We start from the raw sequence: 15,577 nt of genomic DNA on the forward strand, positions 1-15,577 counted from the left end.
GGTTGCCCGCCCGCACCCTCCCGCCTCCTTCCCGTCTCCCCCCGGCCCGGGCCCCTCCCGCCTCCCGGTCCATCCACCCTGTCCGCAAGCCCTGGGCCTGCAGAAAGGCCCAGGGGCAAAGAAGAAGGAACAGCGAAGGCAGGACGCCCGCCACCTCCTTGGAGCCCCGCGCGGTCTGGACCGGCGACTTCCTGGCGCCCACGCCCTCGCCCCCGCCCCGGCCTACGCCGCGCAGTGACAGCAGACAGCGGCCTCCGAGCGCAGGCACAAGCTCCCGAGACAGCCAGAGCAGCAAGATGAGCCAGCTGGACCCGATTCGTCGACCTTCAGCTGTGTGGGACTATCAGGAAAAAAAAAAAAAAAAAAAAAAAAACCCACAAAAAAACAAAAAACAATGTAGAAAAAGCAAAAGCTTTTTTTTTCCCTTTCTGTTCTGTCTGTCTCTTGTCTCCTTTCGCTCTGTATCTGTGCGCTGACGAAGTCGAGGTCCTCGTCTGTCCGCTGTCCTCATTCTGCGGCCTCTGAAAAAAGTCACCAGGTTGGAAGAGGCTCGGGCCGGCAGGCCGCTCAGTTCGGCGTGCTGGGACGTTTGGTCCTTTCGGACTTTCTCCTGGGCCTGCCTAACCATCTGCGTAGCTCGCTGCGGAATTGGGGGAAATTGGAGGGAGGGGGTTTTAATTTATTGAGAAATGGACTTCCCCTGAGGGTGAACGTTGGCCAATTCGCAGTTCTGTGGAGCGCAAGGAGCGCCTGGTCCAAGAGTACCGATGACTTCAAATGCACCCGGAAAAACGAATAGGGAGGACCTGGTGATTTTTAACTTATACAGTAACTTTTGTACTTCACTGGTATGGAGAAGTTGGAACTTAATGCTTTGCATTTTTACATGTTCAGTATTATTTTTAAAAGAAAAAAAAGAGAAATGAAGCCAACACAATTTTCTCATCTCGGGAAAAACACTTGGTCGCTTTGCCTGGACAAGAAGGAAGATCCTAATTCCCTCCTTGGGGAGAGCCAGAGAGGACCGATGGGCAGTGAAGAAAAAGAACAGGCGGTGTGCCCTAAAGCCAGTGAGCTTTAAAGAAAGATAAAAGCAGCACTAATCCCCAGAGGCTTGACCACAGAAAAATGCCAGGCAGCGCCCTGGATGCCCAGACTCCAATGCAGGATCTAATCGCTGTACATATTATTGTTGTTAATTATTATTGTTATTATTATTGTTCCGTAAACATGTTGCACAAGCTTAGCTTTTCCGTTCTGTTGTGTGTGGCTGTAAAATCTGATGCTTTGTGAAATGAGAATCTTGACATTTTACTTGTGAAATTTGGAAAATGTGATCAATTGAAATCAACCGTGTTTTGTGTTCTCTATGTCAAAGTTTAGTTTTATATTGAGAATGTTAACTTATTGCTTTGTATCTTGGGAAAAAAAGAACTTTGTAAATAAGTTATAAAGTTTCTTTGAGACAGTAAAATTATGGTTTGGAGAAAGAACTGCTGTCTGGTGTGCTGTGTGAGGGGTGCTGTGGGCTGGGCCCGGCCTCCAACTCTAGGGACAGATAAGGCAGACAGAGATAGCGACTCCTGGCTCCGGACATATCAGAATAAGGGGCAAGGCCCTCCCCAGCGTTTGGGACCGTTCATTTTGCTCTGCTTCCGACCCCTAAGGGGTTTGATCCCTACCTGGGTTAGAAGGGTGGGCAGCGACTGTCTGGCAAGGGTCCTTGGAAGGGGGCATCAGGAACAGGTGCTGTGTGACGGAGCCGGGTCTCAGGAACCAAAGGGACTGTGAAGGCTGGCTGAGGAGATGAAAGCAGAGCTCAAAGGCAGTTGGCATGGGAGACCTGAGTGCCACCCCTCACCCAGTTACCTCGCCGGAAGCCTAGAGGACTGAAAGCAGGGACGCTGGACTTTGCCCCCCTCGCCATCGCCGCGATCTGGCCTTAAGGCTTTTGCATGCCGGCTGGGCGCGCGATCCCAACACGGAAAAGACGCGGCCAGACACCAGAAAGGGGCCGGAAGGACTCGTCTGTCCGGCTATACCCAGTCGATCACTGAGCTCCGGGGGACAGTCCCAAGGCGCCACCTGGCCCCTCCACAGTCACTCCCACTCACTGGGCTCCACCACGAGAAGCCCCTTTCCTCATAATGATCACCAGCTTCTTTCCGCGCCCAGATGGAAGTGCCAACCGAGGGGCAGGAGGACTCCATTGACTACTTGGAACCCAGGCGCCGTCTGAGTCAAGACCTCCCTCCCACCCACTCCCCCAACCCTAGCCCGACAGTCCTGAGGCCATGTCAGTAAGGGGGCACCTCCAGTGGAACGTTCCGATGAATTCTCTCCGGGAGAAAGTGGACTCCGATCAACCAGAACCAGATTGGCTCCCTCCACCCGGTGGCCCGGCGTCTCACCCCAACCCCAAGCCCAGACCCCACAGCCAAGCGGAGGAAGCTCAGGGAAGCTGGGGGCCTCGACGGGCTGCTTTGAGCGATTCCCGCTTCCCTGGCACTCGCCTTGCGACACTGCTTCGTACGGGCTGGCCCTCCGCCTTTGGGGGGCCCTTTGCAGCGCGCGGTGGGGAGCAGAGCGGGGAAGGCAGTGATCTGTGTTGTGACAAGCACCCATTTTTCAATTGGTGCTGGTGAAAGAGCAGATGCTCCAGGCTCTTCTGACGCCCTTTGGGAAGGGGAGGGGAAGTGGTGGAGGGGCGGTGGTGGAGGGAGCTGGGGAAATAGTGGGGGATGGAGCCGGGGACCTCGAGGCCCCTTTGGGGCTTGGGATTGGGGCATTTCCTCTCCCGCTGGTTTCCAGAACCCGGAACGCAAACCCGGGAGGCCAAATCTCGGAGGCGGGAGCGGACTGGCCTCAAAGCTGAGAGGGAGGACAGGATTTCCCAGGCTGGGTTCCGCCGTGGGGTAGGGAACTTTCCTCATTTGGTTTTCCCTGGAGAGGTGACTTTGCTAAAGGGGAGGTTTTGGTGGGTTACTCTCACACATCCAACTCTGGTGCAGCAGCCGGGACCCAGCGCCTGAAGCCACAGGCAAAATCTGTTTGGTCAAGCGGATTTTAATATTTTTAGATATTAGCTTATACTAATTTAATAATCTCTTGCTAACAGTTCAAATAGAGAAATTATTAGTTTTAGCTCAACGAAGGCGGTCTTTAGTTAGGCTCTATTATAATTATAAGCGGTTGCACTTTTAAAAAATGTTAATCTCAATATAGGCCTAATTAATGCTGCCTTGTTACTGACAAGTAGTTCATCAAATATCCGATTCAAAGATTTTCATAATGAGTATATTAATTAAACTATGAATAATCTAAAGGTGGTTATATTTAAACAATACCTCATTATAATGATTAAATACTGATTTCGAATATTATGTCTTAACAATTGTCACTTAGAAAACACAACCTTTCCTTATGTATGAGTCTGTAATGGCAAAATGCAATTTTGGGATTTTTTTCTCCTTGTTCAAAAAATGTGAACCTCATTTTAAAACACTTCTGAAATAGGTTACACACAGCTTAATGATTATCAAAATGACTCTTTTCTGCAAAAAAAGACCCCAAAGTGCGCGTACAGCTGCAAACCCAAGAGGGTCAGCATCATTTCACTGTATTCTCTTCTTGATTACAAGCCGGGCCCATCAAACACAACATAATTACAGTAATTTCAGGTTTATTTATTCTAATGCAGTTTCCCCATCTCTCTGGTAATTATGAGCAATTTTTTCGCCCAGGGAATCTTTTTGCATTAACAAAAGAGATAACGCACTGAAAGCCAAATTTGCTGTGCATTGAGAAAAGGGAAAAAAAAATCAAATAGGTGCGAGCTGCCATCTCTGCAATTCTCTGGTACCAGAGCCGGCAAATTGCTTGCAGGTGTATGGAGCAAGCTTGTCAATGGCCAGGCCTCCAAATTAGCAAATGCACAGCGTCAAAGTAGTGAAGACAGACTTAGCAAAATTGCCAAACAACAGATACCTCTTTAATATCTTCTCTCACACACACTAGCTCTAAAAGGGGCAGGGGTTGGGGGGCGGTAGGGGCACAAGCAACAATCCCCAACCCCCTTCCCACTGGTCTTGGCTTTCATAAGCCTGGGACTGAGTGGTCCTGCAAGTGGGACTTGCAGTCTAGTTGTGCAAGAATCCAGGTTCTAAGTCTAGGCAATATTTTAAAAATCTGAAACTGGAAACATGTTTATAGTTCACAGTTTTCCTTCATCGATTATTATGTTTTATTTTTCTTTCTTTCTTTTTGGGATCCGAACCTGGGCTAGGTCAGATGGCCCTTCAGCCTTCGCCTAGTCTGTGCTAGTTTGAAGAGCTACAACAAGTTTAAAAATTCCTCTACCAATATGCACAGAAATATGAATTTATTCTTAGAATCATTTGATGGAGAAATAACTAAATCGCTCCTCTTGAAGAAATTGTCCATTTCTGTCACCTATGGAAAGGTAGGTCTGGGTGCTGGATATGGAACCTGAGATGCTTGATCCCAAGAAAAATTAAGAGGAAAGAAGCAACCCAGGTTCCCGGCTATATATATTTTTTAATTATCCTCTTACCTATCTTTTTCATTCTGTATCTTTTGAAAACCGATTTCAGAATTATCTGGGTTTTGTCAAGCCACTGCCTGGGTTAAACATCTGAAATCACAGGCTAAAGCGAACTTTTCTGCTCCTCATCCCGCACAAGCCATAGGCACCTCCATCAAATGCAGTATGGTGGGTAAGGGTCTGTCCCTCCCATGACTCAAAGAAACCCTCCTTCGGTCCCCAGCTTCACAGCAGCCCCCAACTCCAGTGCAGACAGGCAAACGGCTCTAAAGGGTGCCTTCCCCAGGCTCAAGAAACCTGTCACCCACACCCACTCTTTTGCTACCCCCGCCCTCATCCCCCAACCTTCAGGGATTAACACTTCCTGAAACATCAAGTGTTTTTATAAAAAGGAAAAAAAAATAATCCTGACATCGCTGACAAGAAGTTTTGATGGAAGAATTAGCTGGTGCATACATAATCACTCCCCCACCCTCCTACTCCCGGAGCGGGAGCCACCGCGGCGGGCGCAGCGCAGCCTTCCAACCCTCTGAAAAATGAAACCAGTTTCCACCCTTACCTTCTTCAGTGTCAATTTCAGATAATCTGGACACAATCTTTGCTAGATCAAATCAAAAGGGTCGAAGGCGGCATTTGGCTGGGAGAATGACAGGAAAGAAAAGGCAAAAAAGGAAAAAAAAAGGAAAAATAAAGAAAAATAGGAAATATAAAACCGACCAAACCAGATCAAAACAAAACCAGAAAACCAAAAAGAATCCCCCGGCCCCATCCTCCTATCCTGAGAGGAAAGAGTGGAAAGAGGTCTCCAGGACCAGGCTCCTCCGAGTGCCGCCGGCTTTTTGCAGCGCAGCGCTTGCAGAATAGGACTGAAATTTTCGGCTATATAGCCTCTGTCTTTATAGCTGATGAAAAAAATTGCAGATTATTAGCATAAATGTTTACTCTTCATTACGCTGATGACATTGTGCACTCGAGATCTTGGTAATCTTTGGGAAAATTATGAGTAATTTTTAAAAATTTTAAAGCAGCAGCAGTTACCATGCAATTCAGGCTAATTCTGCGTAGGCTCCGAACGGATATAATTATCGAGGAGTCAAGATGTTATGCTAAAAACTATGCATTGATATTCCCATTTATTATGTACATACAACTTTGACAATGTTGATGCTTGAAATAGCAGGAAATTGTCTTGCGCAAAAATTACAGTCCATATTAGGACATCTGAAATTGCGAAGAATTATATAGTAATTGCAGGCTTTCAGATGGGAGAGCCAGAATGCTCAAACTAGTGCAAATGTGGATAAAATTACAGATCAGAGCAAAAATTAGGGAAAAAGGGGGTCTGGGATTTTTCAGGTTGGCTATAGGATTCCGGAAGTGTCTAATGCCACATGATTGCTGCAGCTTTAGGGGAGACATTCATGCCTCAAATAGCGCCTTGGCCAGGGTGGCTTTAATTGAATTTCTTGGGCTTTTTCTTTTAATAGGGGCAAATGAGAAAATTGGCCACCTAAGGCAAATTTTCACTGTTCTCCCCTTGAACATGTCGAGAAGAGAATCCTTTCTCCGCGTGCCTGCTTTTCCGGGTTTGGATGCCACGGAAGCCCCGGGCCCCCACCCTAAATGCGGCAACTATTAAGAAAGTGACTGAGCCGGACCTCCCGCACCCTCATCCCGACACTCATTCCTTTCTCATTTCCATTTCTACCCTCCTTCCTTCGGCCCCTTTCCCGGATTCTCCCAAGCCCCCTTCACAAAGCAGTCGGGTTGGGCCCAGGAATTTACAGGCCAGGGGGCGGGAGGCGAGAGGCGGGAGTGGGGTGCGGGAGCAGCCTTTGCATTGAGGAGTTGGTGTGAATAGGAGCCTGCTATTTGGAGGCTTTGGAATGAGGAGGAAAGAAGCTGAAGGTTGTTGGGGCCGCCCCGCTGTCCCCTAGGCCCTTCTTTGGTCAATACCATCCCGAGATAGCGCCCCCCAGAAACACTCATTCCCCACTTGGGCGGCGCTTCTCTAGAGCGCTGAGACACCCTGCGACTTTAAGAAGCTGAGGCCAGGGCCGTGGAGGGACGGGGCGGGGCGGGGGCTGCCCCAGAGGAGGGGGCAACGCGGCGGCTGCGGGCAGGAGAATCCACCTGGTGTGCGGCCACCTCTCCGCGCATCCTAGACTTGGTGGAGTTCCAGGGCCAGAAGTCCCCATTGTTCCGTGAGCGATGATTTAATTTCTAGGGTGTCTGAGACTCCTGCACCCCCAAAAGGAGGGCAGGAACGGGAGTGTGGGAAGCCCGCCATGTTTGCTCCGTTGGGGCCCAAGTCTGCGCTCTGGGATTACCCCCGGGGTCTCCAAGTCCAGTCTTTCCCTCCCTCTCGCCTCTTCTCCGTCCCCCAAATTCTAATCCTCTGTCCTGCTGCCCCCGCTTGCCCCACGCAGCTCTTCACCACCTTCCCGGGCTTCGCACCTGATCCTCGCGGCTCCCCCGCCCCCCAACTCCTCTCTCTGGCGGGACCCGACCCGGGACGCAGCTGGTGGCCCCAGGGCTGCCGAGAATCCTGCAAACGGCCTCCGGACAATCGCGGGAGCGCAGCCCCACTGCCCGCAAATCGCTAAGACTCAGTGGTGTTTGCGGTCTGGCCCGACCCTGAGGACCAGGGAGCAGTCGGAGTCGGAGCAGGAGGCGGCCCCTGCAAGAAAGGTCTCTAGAGACTGTGCCTGTGTTCTCACGTGGAGGCTCCGAGTGGCTGCTCTTCCAAGACCTGCCTGCTCTTTCTTTTCAGAAACATATTGTCTCCCCCGCCCCGCCGGGCCCCAGGCCCCAGGGCGGAATGTAACATCTTGTAATGTGGCAATCACTGCCAAAGCCGTCCCTGCGAGGGGAACTCCTGCCAGGGGGCCTCGGTGCGCAGTGGGGCCTCCGCATCCGCCCCCGCTGGTGTGTCTGGGGGGGGGGGAGGGGGCGGGGCAGCAGGAAAAGCGCGCGGGGCAGATCCCAATGGGGAAGGAGGTCTCGGCAAAGGGAGGCTTCTCTGGGGCTGTTTTGGGTGTCATGACCCCGACAGAGCGCGCCAGTCTCCGGAAAGCCTGGTCCGACAGGGCCAGGGGCTCGCGTAACAGGAACCTTAGGATCGCGCCCCACCCCCTCGCTTCTGGGGACCCCAAAAGCGAATGCAAGGGAGGTGTTTTCGGAGGAAAAGAGATCTGTAGCTTCATTTTCAAGGAGGTGTCTGATCCTCAACAGATTTAAGGCACTGGTGGTCGCTGTTCCTTGGAGGGAAAGGAGCCGGCTTTTGACTTTTGAGCTAGTGTTTGGGACGGGGAACTCGGGGGTGGGCTGTGTGGGAGTGGGGGAGTTGTTCCTGGGTTTTACCGTCAGGGAGCACGAATTTTTTTTTTTTTTTTTTGAAAGGCAAGGGGGATTTCTGGTCCCCAGTATCGTGTTCCCCTTCGAGGGGGCTTCTAACACTGGAGGGGACCATTCCACCACATTTGCACTCCTCCCTTTACCCCTCTTTCACTCCTCTCCCCTTCGACCACAGAAGTGTTTGTAAACAAAGACCCAGTTTTGCAGCGTACTCTCCGCCCCCATCAAACCTGATACTTCCCCCAAACTCGCCCCACCAGTCTCGGAAATTCTTACACAGGACGGATATTCACAATTTTCACAAGTAATCCTGAAAGAAAGCCGAGGGGAAGCCTCTTAAACGGTCCCACATTGTAGCGGCGCTGATTAGGCCCGGGATCCGTTCCCTTTCTTCTCTGCTCTCCCTAGCCCGGGAGCCGCGGGGCGGGCGGCTGGAATTCGGGGCAGCGGGAGGGGGGTGTGTCTACACCCAGCGGAGCACCCGGGGCTGGGTGGCCTGCGCGCCCTGGCGGGGGGCGGGGGGGGCGGGGGGGCAGAGGGGCGGGAACGGGATGAGAAGTGGAAGAGGGAGTGCCCCGGCTGCCAGCCCCGGGAATTGGAACTCAATACCAGCGCTCTGCCAGAGTTCCGAGCAACCCTGCCAGGGGGTGGAGCAGAGAGGGCCGGGCATCCCTCACTCTTCGGCTTCCCTCCCCCTGCTTCCCAGCGCTTGTCATATCCTGTCTCTGGCCTGATATTTCACGCGAGCAAATGGAAGGGGATTACAATGAAGATTTATGTGTGTTCCGAGCGCGACTGGTTTCCCAGTGTAGGGAGCCGAGATCGCGGCTTCCCATTTCCATTTTTCATTCGCGCTTTGGGGAGCGCAGTCCCGCGCGGGGGGAGCGTGTCTGCTCGGCGGCGGGCTGATCACAGGGCTCCGCGTCTCTCCGCGAGCCGTGAGACTGTGAGAAAGACTTGCCAGCTCGTTGCCCCCGGCGGGGCTGGAGCCGTCCCCTTCCTCCCCCAGCCGGGCTTTGTTTGTCCCCTCGCTCCCCCCTCCCCCTCCCCGCCCCCTCACTTCTGAGACCTGGGCGCATCCTCGCTTCCCGGTCTCTTTGCCCTTCTCCGGGGCTGCGGAAACGCCCCCTTCCTCTGGCCCCTGCACCCTCCTGCTCTCTGCTTCGCGGGCTTCCCGGGGAAAGACGCGCGGTGGCCTGGCGCGACCCCGCCGCCGCCGGGTGCCAGGTTCGGTGACTCCAGCGAGTCTGTGGGGCCTCGGCCCACCCCGGAGCTGGGGCCGCCCGCCCTCCCGGCTCCCAGGCTCGCTCATGCCAAGGCCTGTTGCGTGATTCCAACTTGGGCTGACATTCCCTGCCCCGGGCGCTCCGGCGTAGGCCTCTTAATCATCTTGTCTGCTGCAGATCCTCGACACCAGCCAATTTACTGCCCTGTCTCTCCTCGCTGGTTTCTGGAGGGGGAGGGGAGTGCGCGCAAAGGAGGGGAGGGCACATTCAACCGCAGGAGGAAGGCTGGCACCAGCTACTGGCACTCAAAGAAAACCACGGAATTTGGAGCTGGGGGGAGGGAGAGCAGGAATGGGGTCTGCTAGGCAGCGGCTGCTTAGAGAAGTTGGAATCACAGGGTCAATGAGCTTTAGCTCTGGCCTTCCTAGCCTGGGAAAACAATGCAGGAATGGGAATGGCCACTGGATTTGTAGCTTCCCTGTTTTTCCCAGAGTCCCTCTCCCTGGCCACACTCTGTTGTAAGCTGGACTCCACGCAGGCCCCAAAACTGGCCAGAAAAGGTAGGATTTGTCTCAGGATGATGGCACTGAATGTAGAAAGTCACCCCCTCTCATGTCTGCTTTCTGGCAGAGGTGATCTGAAGACACACAGGGATGGCCTGAATAGCCATCCTAGAGGAGGCCTGGATCTGGCTAGCAGGGCTCTCTGGCCTGCCCCTAATTTCCTCTCCTGTAGAGGCTGGCCCCTTCAAAGGGATTGGCTGAGGTTCGGATTCTCATGTAAGAAGGGGCCAGAGCTGAGCTCTCTCAGCTCTAGAGTGCTGCTTTTCCACATGAGGCAAAGCTGGAAAGGCTTCTGGGTCAGTCTGGATCTCATAATCACACAAGTACACACAAGGCACAAGTAAAGCCTCCCTGTTTGGGGGGCATTGGGATCAAACAATACACTACTAATAGCAAAAATGAGTGCTTACTATGTGCGGGGCACTGTTACCTCATTACCTCATTATATGCTCACAAAAACTCTGAGATAGCTGTTTTTATTTCTCCAGTCGTATAGATATGCAAACTGCAGCTCAGAGAGGTTAAGGCGGTAGTCCCGAATCACAGAGTCAATGATTAAACCTAAAATGCTTCCATTGTAGGCCTCAGTGCTTTGAAGGAAAGGGACTTTTAGTTCAGGCCTGTATTACCCACCTACCCTTGGCCTTTGCAGAGAATGGCAGAAAGGAAGTGGGTCACTTCCCACAATGGAAGCTGGGTGGGTGGGACCCAAGGTGGAAAGCAGAGCTGAACGGTGTGTGCACATTTCCCCTCAGAGAATGCGAGATGGAAGGGTGCCACTCTCACAGCAATGTTCCTGTCTCTATGTGAATGTACCTGTGTGCGTGAGTGTGCTTGTGTGGGTTTGTGTATCCGTGTACGTGAAGGTGCACGTGCATGAATTTTTGTCAGTGGTGTGCGTGTGTGACTCAGTAGGAGTGTGACTGTGTGCATACTAGAGTGTGTGATAGTATAGATGTGACTGTAAGAGTCATAGTGTGTGATTGAATGTGTGTTAGCGCAGCCCTTCGTGCCGGGGTCACCCTACATTCCAGAGCAGCCAACCGAGTTTCCCGAGGGCCAGGGTGACTCACTGAGTTCTCAGCTCTGGCAGCCCCAGCAGGGCCACAGGGCAAGCAGAGGGGAGGGTCCAAGGTAGGGGTCTGACCCCGGCTTCTGCACTCTCAGGCTGCGACTGCAGGTCCCCTGCGGCGGCTCGGAAGCTCTGCCCTGCCTGCACCACCAGTGCGGGGGCGGCAGAGACCGCCCAGGAGCCGGGCAGTGGCGCCGGCGCTGGAGGGGCCCGGCGGGCGGAGGCTGCAGCCGCCAGGGCGCAGGGTGACTCACCGCGCCTCGAGAGGGCAAACCCCGCGCCAAGACTCGAGTGCCCGCAGAGAGTGAACATTTCGGGGAGGCCCATGCCAAGCGCGCCTGTTCTCGCCTCGCCTCACCGCTCTCGAAGCCTCTGAAAAATGGAAACGTCACTTTCTCGGCCGGCCAGGTTCCCCGCCCGTGCAGGGGGCTCGAGGCTCCAGGTCATGACACCAAAGAAAAAGCGCACACATCCAATGAAAACAATAATTTATTTAAATAATCTCTTCATATTGTAAAATCAACATTAAGAGCATGTTGTTTTCATAATAAATAACCCCAAAATATCTTTCATTTCAAGAACAAAGACTTTAGGATAAGATAAAATAAAACCCAATCAGTAGCTTAGTTAAACTGAGAAAATTTTCAAAGGGAAAAATAAAATGGAGGGGTTGCTGAGGTCACTGCTAAACCGCAGTTTTCACAAGGGGGGGGTTACAAAAAAGTCTGAAAAGACGAGTATTTTTATACAAATAAATCAGTGGGAAAATCTGCACAGACACCTTTATTTACAAACTCTATGTCGAAGTCCAGCCTAACAATCCTGAATAGGTTTTAAAAAAGATAATTTAAACACATTTTTTGCAGTGTTCACATATTAAAAAATCATTTTTTCCCCAACATCAAAATGAGGTCATCCGCAAAGGCACCTAAACTTTTAAAAAAATAAAAATAAAAAAACTCCAAAGGTGATGGATGAGGAAAGAGCTAAGGGAGCGTTCCTGGGGGAGGGGGCGGGATCTAAGGCAGGGCAGAGGGGGGCTCCAAGGGACTTGGGACAGCAGGGCAGAAAAAAAACGGCGGGCCGCCCAGGTCACCGGGGCGAGTGGGGAGGACACGCAGGCCGGGGAGGTCAATCAGGCCAGCGCTGGAGCTGGGCCTGGGGGCCGGCACCGAGAAAGGAGCCTCAGAGCACCCTGGAAGCTTCGCGGGCGGGGGAGGCGTCCCTCCCCCCGGACTCAGCTCGTGGCCCGCGGCAAGGAAGGCGCCCGACTGCCTCTTGGGTCGCGGAGGGAAGGAGAGGCTTGTCTGAGGCGGAGCTCAGGTCGGAAAGGCGGCCAAGGCGGGCGGCCCTGCCGGGGGCCTTGAAGAACCTTCCAGTTCCCCGCCGCTCAGTGGCAGCGCGAGGGAGCAGGGCCCGTGGCGGGCCCTCCCAGGCCTCTCCTCACAGAGGGTGGGAGGCGTCCGCGGGCCAGCTGGAGGGACCCTCCGGCTCTCCGGGCGAGCACTAAAGATCACCGATCTCTGCTCTCTCAGTCTCCTGCGTAGTGTCTCTCGGGTTAGAAAATCGTCCCCGCGCTCACCGGGGCGCCCCCGCCGCCGTGGTGGTGGTGGTGGTGGTGGTGATGGTGCGGCTGCGGGGTCTGCGTTGGGTGCAGCAGGGGCGCGGCGGCCTGCAGGTGTGAGGCAGGGCCCGAGGCCTGGTGGTACCACGGGTAGTTTCCCAGGAAGGCCGAGGCCGCGCTGCTCGGGCTGGAGCCCGAGCTGCCGGCGCCGCTGCCGCCGCTGCCGGGGCCGCCACCGCTCCCCATCCGGGGCGGCGCGCTGAAGTCCCAGGAGGCCGGCGCCGACACGGGCGGCGAAGCACAAGGTGGCGACGTGCTGGCCCCAGGGTGCTGTTCCGTAGGGATCTCCCCGCTTTTCCACATCTTCTTGAACTTGGACCGGCGGTTCTGGAACCAGATTTTGACCTTTGTGGAAAAGGGACCCGAGCGTTAGTGGAAGAACCTGGATCTGGGGCAGGGGAGGGGAGGAGCGTGGAAAGCATGCGGGGCAGGTGAGCGGATCACGTGCCGAGGCCTCGGAGGCTGGGATGGCTCCCACTCTATTGGGAGGCAATCTCAGAAAATCGGAGACAGCTGGTGTGGGTGCACCGTGGTGGTGGTGACAGCGGGGAAGGGTCAGGAGGACCAATGATTTTACCCGCTTAATCAGTACCGCGCGGTAAGACTGCGAAAGCGGCTTTCTGCCCACCCCGTCCTTTCGTTTTCTCACACGCGGCGCCCCCCCCCCCCCCCGGGATTTCAGCTTCAGGAGTAGAAGTTTAGGCCGCCCAAAGCACGGGCCTCGTAATCTTTAAAATTACTTTAGAAACACTTTTTTAAAACGTTGTGCTGACCCCGCCTGCTTCCCAGCCATCCCAGGCCCGCGCGCTCCTCGTTCCGCTCCAGGCCGGGAGCCCTTACCTGAGTCTGGGTGAGGCCCAGAGACGCCGCCAGCTCCGCTCGCTCGGGGAGTGCCAGGTACTGAGTCTTTTGGAAACGCCTCTGAAGAGCCGCCAGCTGGAAACTGGAGTAGATGGTGCGGGGTTTCCGGACTTTCTTTGGCTTCCCATTCACTATCCGAATTTCAGGCTCGAGGTCCTCTTTCTCTGCAACGCAACGCAACCGTGAGAACAGCACAACCGGGGAGCCCCAAAGACTTCCCGCTGGGCATAAGCGCCTGGCCTGGGACTTGGCCAGAGCCGGGGAGCGGCTTCTCGGACACGAGCAGGGCGCTCAGACTCCACTTCGCTAAGTGCGGACTCGCGCCGCCGTGGAACCTGGGAGCTGGATTCTCCAGGAAGGGGAAGAAGGAGCCAACCGGAGAGAAAGAAGGAGCAGGTGGTAAGGAAATGAATTGCCATGAAGCATGCACCGCGCGCCCACTCGGCCCCCTAAGGCCACCCGGTCCCACCAGCCGAGCCCCGAGGGACCTACCCAGTGACCCTCGGCAGACTGGCGGTTGAGAAAGGTAAAAGGCGCAGGGCGGGCAGGGAGGGAGCAGGCAGAGTAAACGGCAAGGGTTCCGGATGGATCCCCGCCCCAAACAATTTTCTCCCACCCATCCCAGGAACTAGACTGACTTGTCACCCTTGACGCCAGCGTTGTGCATACCAGGTTCATTGTTGGCCGGGGAAGAACTGGTCCCGTAGGGTGCGTACGAGGTGTAGGCGGCGGTGTAGCCCAGGTCGTAGCTGCTCTTGGCGGAATAAGGGACGTTGTTGAGGCCGCCGGCGTGGTACTGGTAGGAGCCCATGTGCGCGTAGGGCGAGCCCCCACTGCCGCCGCCGCCGCCCGCCGGGTGCTGCTGGTTGGTGTAGTAGCTGCTATCGGTAGCTGTGGATACCGGCAGTGTGGGCGACTCCTGGGGCTTGTGGAGGCTGCTGCCGTTGCTGCCGCCGGGGCCAGCGCCGCCGCCGCTTGGGGGCTGCTGGTGCTGGTGGTACGTGCTGGAGGCCGTGATCTGGGTCGAGTGCATATCAGCCACCAGACTGTCAAAGACTCCAGTCATCCTGGCCCGGGACGGGAAGGAGCAGGGGTGGCGGGCGCGAGCGGGGAAGCGAGGCGCCTCCTCCGTCTCTCCCTGTCCCCTCCAGCAGCCAATGTAATTACGGGGGGTGAGGGAGGGTGGGGAGGAAAACAAGAAATGTGGCAACGGTCTGGGCAACTCCTCCTCCGGGGGAGGCGATCACCGTGCACTGCTCGGGACAGCTGCCGACGGCCGCATCCTCTCTCCGCCTCTCTAACCCGCTCGGCTTCTTGCCCAGCGCCGGCTCGGGCGGGGGGCGGGCGGCGGGCGGCGGAGGGGGCAGGGGTGGCGGGGCCAGGCCGGGGCTCTGGGAGGCGGGAGCAGGTGAGCAGCCCAGAGCGGCCTTACGATTGTCTGCGGGGCGGGTTCGGGCAGGGTGGGCATTTAACAGTCGTCACGTGAGCGCCGGGACGTCACCTAGCAACAGCCAATCCCAAGCGCCGGGCGAGGCTCAGGGCGCCGGGGTACGCCCGGCCGGGGGGCTGGTGTCACCCGGCGGGCGCTGCGGCGGCTGCGGTTGCGGGCGCAGACAGGCCGCGGCTGAATGGGAGCAGCGAGGCGAGGGATTGGGGAAGGGGCGCGGTGGGGAGTCAGGGGGGCCGGCAGCCGCAGGACGGGAGGCGTGAGGACGGGGACCGGCTCAGAGGAGGAAGACAGGGCGTCTCCCATCCCGTTCTGTGCACAAGCGCCCACCAGATCCCGCGATTCGCGTCCTCCTGTCCGAGGTCCGCGCTCAAACACGGATCAAAGCGGCGCCGAGAGTCGAGCCAGGTCTGGCTCCGCTTTTCCTCGAAGCGTCTGGCGGTTACCCTTGTCAGTCACTCGGCGCTTGAAGTCAATTGATTTAAATGATCCATAAACCACGTATAATAATCCCTAATTCCACATACTTGCTAACCGACCCGCAGGAATATTAGATAATTAATGAGATAATGTTTGAACGATTATTTTCTTGTTGCTTCCGTGAAAAGCTATATAAATTCAAAAATATTATCACTAACGATATATTTGAAACCATTTTCCCTCGTACTTTCCTGATAGGACGAGACTTCGAGCAATTATGTAGATTTGATGGTGAACTGACAGGCACAAAGCGACCCCGGGAATTTCCTCTCTAGGTTGGAATGCTAGACCAGATTGACCAGACGGCCTTCAAAGTTCGTTCTAATTCTAAATTCTATATATTTACGACAAAGGATAATTCTTAGGGGGGAGAGGCGTCTCGA

General features: G+C 55.0%; 1 protein-coding gene across 1 annotated transcript; it reads right to left on the reverse strand.

Annotated features, from left to right (window-relative positions):
* Positions 1–12,340: 12,340 nt before the first annotated feature.
* On the reverse strand, positions 12,341–14,333 carry LOC111145890 (distal-less homeobox 2). The gene is made up of 3 exons (XM_022501189.1): positions 13,937–14,333; positions 13,247–13,431; positions 12,341–12,751 (listed from the first exon to the last, which is right to left on the reverse strand). Exons 1-3 carry the CDS (start codon positions 14,331–14,333, stop codon positions 12,341–12,343), a joined length of 993 nt encoding a protein of 330 aa, XP_022356897.1.
* Between the last annotated feature and the right edge of the window lie 1,244 nt (positions 14,334–15,577).

This window comes from Enhydra lutris, unplaced genomic scaffold (assembly GCF_002288905.1).
Source record: "Enhydra lutris kenyoni isolate GAN:26980312 unplaced genomic scaffold, ASM228890v2 scaffoldscaffold1, whole genome shotgun sequence".
Taxonomy (NCBI): Eukaryota; Metazoa; Chordata; class Mammalia; order Carnivora; family Mustelidae; genus Enhydra; species Enhydra lutris.